Raw genomic sequence first — 8,804 nt, forward strand, 5'->3', positions numbered from 1 at the left:
CATAATTACTATACGTTACGCTACCAGTTGACTTGAACTAGACGTCAGGCCACCTCATATACACACATTCACAACACACGCAAGCATTCATCCACCTCGTCTCTGCAACGGGACCCGCAAGCAGTTCAACTCACGGTAAGAAGACAATACATATGTGCGTGTTGGAAGTCTCGTATGGCGTCTGACTGGCTTTAGTATGAAAAGGAGGAACGAAAACCAGAACAGTGATTATTTTTAACTTTCACACTGAAGTGAAGTGCACTCTAATAATGAATGAAATATTATTTCCTCATTTCAAGTAAAATAGAAGCACTCGGTCACAATCTCATAACAGGTCTGAGTCCGTACAGAGCGGCTTCTGGGTCCGGTCCGGACTATTGGTGACTTATGCTAGATGGTCGTGGGCGATTTTCTTCGCTTCAGCTTGCTCTTCAGGTAACTGCATGCCTTGACTGTGCGCAGCCAACTTCCATAAGACGTTCCGCGAGTCGACGTAATTACGTAATCGATTACGTCGATGAGTCGCCCCAGCCCTAATGTACACAGAAGGAATTACTTGCTAACCTCTACAGGGTTTCATGACTTGTTGCTATGACGACAGCTTGGTTTTGATCACCATTTAAAGAACAAAACAGTTTCCACCACAAACTGAGTTTATTACAAAAAGTAAATGTGAGGGGTCAGAGGTCACAGGTGCACGTCTCTCCACTGAGGAACCCGATTGGACAGATTCTGTAAGTCGGCCGTCTGAGCCAGCAGCTGGGCGAGAGAGGTACTCTGATACAGAGAGAGAGAGAGAGTCGGGTCAGAACAAACTTGTGATTATTGATTATTGATCAGGTGATGTCGGATCTGAAACATAGATCAGGGTCAGACTGACCAGCTGAGACAGTCGGTCTGTGGTGGAGCTGCAGCTGTGGACCGAGTCCAGCTTCTCCTCCAGAGTCTCCATGAAGTCCAGAGACATCTTCACAACCTCCAGAACACACCTGAAACAAAACTACACACCTGAAACACAACTACACATAACTACTGTAAGGGAAATGTAACATTTTGATCACAATATAATCCTGTTCATTTCCCCTTTGATTGATTATGATTGAATCTGATACAATGTAACCATGATCATGCTGAATCCTGTACATCCATTGTTGCCTTGATGTCATCAGAAGATCCTGACCTTTGACTTAGAAACAACCCCAACCAGAGGGGGGGGGAGCCAAATGTATACAGAGAGAGAACAGCTTCCCATCGGGGTGCATATTACACCATCTTGTGCACCAGGCTCTGAGCATTAAAGTGTGACACTACTGTAAGAGATTTGTCTCGTTCCTCGTTGTCAGAGTGGGATTGCAGAATTGCCACGACACTACACACCTGAAACACAACCACACACCTGAACCACAATCTGAACCACAAGCTGAAACACGAGCCCTTCTTGATTTCCTCGTGGTTGTCGTTATTATGGTGGAGGCGTGTGCTCGTACCTGTGCAGGTGAGCGTGAACGGGCAGGTGGGTGTGACCCAGCGGTGTCGTCAGTCTCTGTCTCAGACTGTTCAGCTCCTTCAGCAGCTGCTGCAGGTGATCACTCAACATCTGCAACATCTGGAACCTGCCAGCTGAGAGGGGGTGTCAAACATGAGGTCTGATGAGTTTGACTTGTCAGGTGGAGGGTGTGACGGACATCAGGTAAGAAGCAGGACACTCACCAAGGGAACGTGTGTGTGTGACATCAGCACTCTCCTTCACTACCTGCAGAAGCTCCGCCTCCAAGTGCAGCTGCAAAGAGAGAGAAGCTGTGACTTGTTTTTACGTTTTTACGTCCTGTATATAAGGAATATGTATATAAAGACCATCAGTGACTGTATATAAAGACCATCAGTGACAGTTCATGATTCAGAGGGACACACCTCATCCAGCTGTTTGACTGCTCTGATTCGCTGCTCGGCCTCTTGCAGGTGAGAGGAGAAGGCGGGGCTTCGCTTTGAGGAGACTGAGTCTATTTCCTCCTGAGGACAGGTAGAGACAGAACATGGTTCTCAATCCATTGCAAGCATTTTATCATTTGGACAAAGGCTTGTGTCCCTCAACTAAAGAGACACCGGAACATCTGGAGACACCTGGAGCGATCTGACACGTCAGAGGAACGACCTGCATTCCTACCGATTGTTTCACAGAGGCTCCACCAGGTGGATCCTTCCCGACATATCCCAGGATTCATAGCGCTTCACTGATGAACTGTACTCGACCAAACAGCTAACGTACACATGTTCAAAAAACATCAACTATTTTAATCAACCAATGAACATTTTCGTCCATAGACTAAATGCTTTGGTGGAGGAAGCAGCTGTGTAGAGAGAGTCATCTGCAGGATGTGTCCTCATCTGAGACACAGTGTCCGTCCCCTCACCTGAGACACAGTGTCTGTCCCCTCACCTGAGACACAGTGTCTGTCCCCTCACCTGAGACACAGCTCCTCTCGAGACACATCTGGACAACAGACTGGCAGCTGGAGTAACTGAGAACAGAGACAGATCCCACTGATGCATCTGAGAGACAAAGAAAAGAGACACAATTTAATACATTAAAAACAGATTCTACTGAGACAGACAGACACACAAATACACAGCACACACAGTTAAAGACACACACACACACACACACACACACACACACACACCCACCCACACAGTTACAGTCACAGACTCACACACACACACAGTCACAGACTCACAGACACACACAGTTACAGTCAGTCAGTCAGTCAGAGACACACACACACACACACACACACACACACACACACACACAGTTACAGTCACAGACTCACAGACACACACAGTTACAGTCAGTCAGTCAGTCAGTCAGTCAGTCAGTCACACACACACACACACACACACACACACACACACACACACACACACACACACACACACACACACTTTGTCTCTTACTCTTTTTCTCCTTGTTCGGATTTTTCTTCTTTTGTTCCCTCTTCTTTTTTCTGTTTCTTCTTCTTCTGTTTCCTCTTCTTCCGGTTTTTCTTCTTCTTCACCGCCCCCCTCAGGACAGGAAGGAAATTACACCTGTCCCACAAACAGGTCTGAAGGAAGTGACGTCATCTGCTAAAAGAGTAAAGCTGATGAGCTCAGTGAGTCAGGGCGTGTCCACAGTGGACCAGCGGACCAGTGGCCCAATAGATGTGCAGAGTCTGACTCTGTTAGCTTCACTTTAACTGATGTTCTGATGTAAATCGCCCAGTTTCCTCTCCGGCGGGAAGCTAGCAGGCTAACGTTAATGCTGAGTTGGTTGAATTCTGGGACTCGAACAGAACTGTGTTCGTGTGGAAGGACCCATCTGTGGAGAGAGGACGAGCTAACGCAGCTAGCCGTTAGCATAGTCACCGACTGAAATCTCGGTTATATTCGTCAGCTGATCCCGGGACTTCCACCGTCAACATCCGGTCTGGATATGATATGAGGAGCATCTCACCCTGAGGGACTCGAACACAGGTAGAAACACACCTGACGTACACATGGGGAACACCGCGCTAAAGTCTCACCTGGAAACTTCCCAGAAGACCGGAGTGTTTCAACTGACAGGAAAAGGACTGTTGGAGGTGAGAGAGAGAGAGAGAGAGAGAGAGAGAGAGAGAGAGAGAGAGAGAGAGAGAGAGAGAGAGAGAGAGAGAGAGAGAATGTTTGACTGACCTTTATTGACATGTGATGGTTGACAGTTCCCTGACGAGCTGCAGAGACTCACCTCTAACCTGAGGACAGTCGATTTGTCCGGGAATAAGATCGAACTTCTTCCTGTTTCCATCGGAAACTTCCTGCAGCTCAAGACTCTGACGCTCAACTGCAACCGACTGAGTGAGTGACACATCCAGGCTCCGCCCACACTGTACACCTGAGTTCATCCACACTGACACACCCACATCCTCTTCCTGATTGGTCACATCTCACAACCCTAACAGTCGGTAAGATCATCATCTGTGTGTGTCCTCTCTGTCCTCAGCTACTGTTCCTAGTGAGATTGGGAAGCTGAAGAAGCTTGAGACCCTGAGTCTGAATGGGAACCGGATCCAGCAGCTGCCCCCGACTATGGGCCAGCTCAGGGCCCTGCGGTCCCTCAGCCTGGCAGGGAACCATATTTCAGAGATTCCCTCTGGACTGGCGACCCTGAGGCATCTGGACTTGCTGGACCTGTCCCGTAATCAGATCCACAACATTCCTGCAGAGGTGTCTGAGCTGCAGGCTATCGAGATCAACCTCAACCAGAACCAGGTACTGTAGAAGCTGGTCTCTCCGACTTTAGTAGAACCCATCAGAAAGGTTGGTACTACATAACCCAAACAGAACCACCTGAATAGAACCTCTTTAAAAATAACCATGTGACCTCTGTGAGCCGTGAGCTGAACCTGAGGGTCACCACTCACCTGCAGGAAGGTTCTGACTTCAGCTGTTTGCCTCTTCTCCCTCCAGATCTCGATGTTGTCGGCTGAGGTGTCTCTGTGTCCTCGTCTGAAGGTTCTCCGCCTGGAGGAGAACTGTCTGGAGCTGTCCTCCATCCCTCTCTCCATCCTGACCGACTCCCAGGTGTCTCTGTTCTCTTTGGAGGGAAACCTGTTCGAGGTCAAGAATCTCAGAGACCTGGATGGATACGACAAGGTTGGACTATGGTACTCTGTGGTGGTCCCTTATGGTCTGTGGTGGTCTCTTGTAGTCTGTTGTGGTCTCCAGTAGGGGTGCAACAATTAGTCGACGTAGTCGACAAAAATCGATGACAAAAATAGTCGCCGACGAATTTAATAGTCGATGATTGGTTGGTTACGTCATAGCGCGCGTTTTTCGTGCCATGCAGCTGAACTAAACGTCCTTTTACCAGAGGTGCTGATGGAAGTAGCTGAGGAGTGAGCCATCTCGCTCCCTTCCTATCTCTGAAAGTCGCGCATGTGCAATAGCGACAAAACATAGACCAATGGCGGAGTCCGTTGCAACACCATCACATACCAGAAAGTCAAAAGTACGGGAGAACTTCACCTTTAACATAGCCCGAAAAAAACTACCTGCAATATTTGTAAGGCGGACCTGCTTTCCATGGGAGCAGGACACGAGCATTTGAAGACACGTTTGACATCGTAACGTAGACGATGCAGACTCGCCTCGGTAACATAGCCTGTTCTCTAGCTTGCTATATAAACGGAGTTGTCTTGGCAACTCCCTCAATACCTGTGTGCAGGATTCTACAATCCATCACAAAAATATGGTTTGAATGTAGATTTTGTAAAACTTTTTTTTAACGAGTTTAAAAGCGTAATGTTATCCTATTGCCTGACAAACGTCTTTTTTAATCACAATTATGCATTCCGAAGAAGACTGTAGTTTCGTTTGTTGATGTTTTTATTGCTGATAATTTCCCTGTACTTTTGTTTACAGAAAAAATGGATACTTGATTTTTAATTTATTTTTAGTATCGGCACTTGGCCTGTTCTTGGTTCACAGGAAAAAGGGAAACTTGAATTTAAATTAAAAAAATTATATTAGCACTTTGCCTGTCCTTGGTTTTAAATGGACAAAAACTTGATTTTTCTTTGCTTTTGTATCAATAGTAGCCTAATATGCAGCAAAGTTTATTAAAAGACATTTTTGAATGAAGTATTGATCTTTATTGTCTTTATTTTCAGTCATCACATGTCGCGAACAACCTCAAGCTAAATTTAAAAGCTGTTGGCTAAATAAGAGCAATTGAGAATTTGTGTGATTCATAATCTGATTAGTTGATTAATCGTTTCAATAATCGATAGATTAATCGACTATCAGAATAGTTGTTAGTTGCAGCCCTAGTCTCCAGTGATCTGTGGTGGTCCCTGATAGTTTGTGGTGGTCTCTGATGGTATGTGGTGGTCTTTTAAGGTCTGCAGTGGTAGCGTCTGATGGTCTGTTGTGGTCTCTGAAGGTCTGTAGTAGTCTCAGATGGTCTGTGGTGGTCTGTGATTGTCGATGGTCTGTGGTAGTTTCTGATCCTCTGTGGTAGTCTCTGATGCTCTCCGATGGTCTTTGGTTGTCTCTGAAGGTCTGTGGTGGTCCCTGATGGTCTGTGGTGGTCTGTGCTAGTCTCTGATGGTCTATAGTAGTCTGTTGTGGTCTGTGGTGGTCTGTTGTGGACTCTGAAGGTCTGTGGTGGTACTGATGGTCTGTGGTGGTATCTGGTGGTCTGTGCTAGTCTCTGATGGTCTGTAGTAGTCTGTGCTGGTCTGTTGTGGTCTCTGATGGTATGTGGTGGTCTCTAATGGTCTGTGCTGGTCTGTTGTGGTCTCTGATAGTCTGTGGTGGTCTCTAATGGTCTGTGGTGGTCTGTTGTGGGCTTTGATGGTCTGTTGTGGTCTCTGATGGTCTGTTGTGGGCTTTGATGGTCTGTTGTGGTCTCTGATGGTCTGCGGTGGTCTGTGATGGTCTGTGGTAGCATCTGATGGTCTGTTGTGGTCTCTGATGGTATGTGGTGGTCTCTAATTGTCTCTGCTGGTCTGTTGTGGTCTTTGATGGTCTGTTGTGGTCTCTGATGGTATGTGGTGGTCTCTAATGGTCTGTGCTGGTCTGTTGTGGTCTCTAATCGTCTGCGATGGTCTGTGGTAGCATCTGATGGCCTGTTGTGGTCTCTGATGGTCTGTAGTAGTCTCAGATGGTCTTCGGTGGTCTGTGATGGTCTGTACTAGTTTCTGATCCTCTGGTAGTCTCTGATGGTCGGTGGTAGTCTGTGGTAGTTTTTGGAGGTCCCTTATGGTTTGTAGTAGTCTGTCATGGTCTCTGATAGTCGTGGTGGTCTGTAGTAGTCTCTAATTGTCCAAAGTATTATCTGAAGGTCTGTGGTGGTCTTTGAAGGTCTATGATGGTCTCTAGTGGTCTCTGAAGGTCTGTGATGGTCTCTGTTGGTCTCTGATGGTATGTTATGGTCTGTAGTAGTCTCTGATGGTCTGTGGTGGTCTCTGATGGTCTCTCTTGTGTTTCTTCCTCAGTACATGGAGCGTTTCACAGCTACTAAGAAGAAGTTCACCTGATGACGCTTGTTGACCTTGGTGCACCACCTCGAGGCGGGGTTAGCACCCCACAGCTTCATCATCACAGCGCCCCCTGTCTGCAGGACCGCTGACCTGCTGCTGTGAGGACATTTCCCCAATCACAGGTCACATGGACAAAGAGGAGACATGGGGGGCAGCCACTAACGATCCACTCACCTGTGATCAAAGACAAATATTTAGACGTAGACCAGGAGCTGCACTTTGATCACTGATCAATAATTTGCTGATTAATTGATTAATTTTTCCAGATTAAATGTCAATAGATTCCAGCTCCTCATTGTTTCTGTATCGTCTGTGACAGTCGCTGTTCCTCTAAATCACATATTATTAAAGTTTTATCAATGGATATGTAAATTAGCCCCGCCTCTGTCTCACCCCCTCAGCTGCAGCTCCTGGTGACATAAAACAACTGGAAAGACTTTAAAATGAACTCACTGAAGAAACTAATCATGTATGATTGTCTATAACTTAAAAAAAAACTTACTATGAACCACATTTTTTAAATATTATAAATACTAAACACAAGCCTCATCAAATTTTATATATCTTCATAAGCTCCACCCCCCTGTGATGTGGCAGACACTTCCTGTATTTAAATCCACTGCTTCCTGTACGAGCCGTCGACAAATAATAAACCAAGTGTGTGTCAGTGTGTAAACCTGGTATTAACGTGTATTAACGTGTATTAACGTGTAACCTGAGATCTGACACGTGGAGCTTCTGAAACACGTATCACGCTCTGTGAACAGGTGTTTTCCTTCACTGCTGAGGAGCTGTCACACCACCAGGTGGCGACACAGTGCAGTGAATCAGCATGAACCCTGAAGGTGTGAGCTCCTCACGTTGGGCCTCATTCACGAACATGCGCGGAAATGTTCGTACTCTCCGCAGAAAATAAATGCGTGCGCAAAATCGCCATCGGATTCATGACACGTGCGCACCAGCCGATTTTGTTCTCACCACCTTGCGTATGTTTGTGAATCAGAATCATTCTAAATTGACAGGCGCGTATCTGCTCTCTGCAATTAGCATACTGCCACGCCTCTATTTGTCCATATAAGGACATGCGTTTGTCATGAAGAGACGGTGCTGAACAGTTGAAGTTATAAGAGACGCCCCCTAAAGGTCAAAAACACAAGACTCTCACAACAGCAGAGATTGAAGGCGTCGGAGGTGGAAGACACAAAACACACTTCTCTGTAGTGTGTCCTCCGGAGTGACGACGTTTCATAAAAAGAAGCCTGGTCTGTGTCCTGCACAGAGCTGAGCTGTGGACATGTCTCTGAGATGCATCTGGACGTGGACTCCAGATGCATGCAGGTCCGGTCTGTGCCAGAGTCTGTTTCCTCCTCTGACCTGGATCACAAGTTATCAGGACACGTACAGGACTGATGTCCACTTTGTGTTTGTTTGATTCTCCAGAGTTTATGAGACACGTGTTAAACCTGCTCCACAACACGAGACGTGACGCGCACACTCAGGACATCAGGGTTAAAGTGAGAGGAACGATCCGGAGTCACGACCCGACATCATCGATTAATAACTAGATAGGGACAGAGACGAACACACACACACACACACACACACTCTCTGCAGTAAACAGAAGAGTTCCTACCGCAGACTTAACGCAGTTTGAACTTCCTTGTTGCAGAAGGAGCGACGCCTCGTTTTCCAGAAACATTCATATGAATTCAGCAGGTTTTTATAGCGATGAGGATAAAAGGG

The 8,804-nt window shown here is 46.6% G+C and overlaps 2 protein-coding genes across 4 annotated transcripts; one reads left to right on the forward strand and one right to left on the reverse strand.

Annotated features, from left to right (window-relative positions):
* Positions 1–635: 635 nt before the first annotated feature.
* On the reverse strand, positions 636–3,869 carry haus2 (HAUS augmin like complex subunit 2). Of its 2 annotated transcripts, none has more exons than XM_035167800.1 (8): positions 3,712–3,869; positions 2,956–3,126; positions 2,464–2,550; positions 1,912–2,010; positions 1,711–1,780; positions 1,488–1,620; positions 881–989; positions 636–777 (listed from the first exon to the last, which is right to left on the reverse strand). In XM_035167800.1, exons 3-8 carry the CDS (start codon positions 2,548–2,550, stop codon positions 688–690), a joined length of 588 nt encoding a protein of 195 aa, XP_035023691.1. In that variant the 5' UTR covers positions 2,956–3,126; positions 3,712–3,869; the 3' UTR covers positions 636–687. The 2 variants fall into 2 exon arrangements, with proteins under 2 accessions (XP_035023691.1, XP_035023692.1); XM_035167801.1 differs by having other exon boundaries at positions 2,956–3,123; positions 3,712–3,866.
* Positions 3,485–7,737, forward strand: lrrc57 (leucine rich repeat containing 57). 2 transcript variants are annotated; one of them, XM_035167797.2, is made up of 5 exons: positions 3,485–3,620; positions 3,738–3,873; positions 4,019–4,287; positions 4,486–4,682; positions 7,017–7,737. In XM_035167797.2, the coding sequence occupies exons 1-5, from the start codon at positions 3,537–3,539 to the stop codon at positions 7,069–7,071; spliced, it is 741 nt and encodes a 246-aa protein (XP_035023688.1). In that variant the 5' UTR covers positions 3,485–3,536; the 3' UTR covers positions 7,072–7,737. The 2 variants fall into 2 exon arrangements, with proteins under 2 accessions (XP_035023688.1, XP_035023689.1); XM_035167798.2 differs by having other exon boundaries at positions 4,486–4,671.
* Positions 7,738–8,804: the final 1,067 nt, after the last annotated feature.

Source organism: Hippoglossus stenolepis, chromosome 10 (genome assembly GCF_022539355.2).
Source record: "Hippoglossus stenolepis isolate QCI-W04-F060 chromosome 10, HSTE1.2, whole genome shotgun sequence".
In the NCBI taxonomy this organism is placed as follows: Eukaryota; Metazoa; Chordata; class Actinopteri; order Pleuronectiformes; family Pleuronectidae; genus Hippoglossus; species Hippoglossus stenolepis.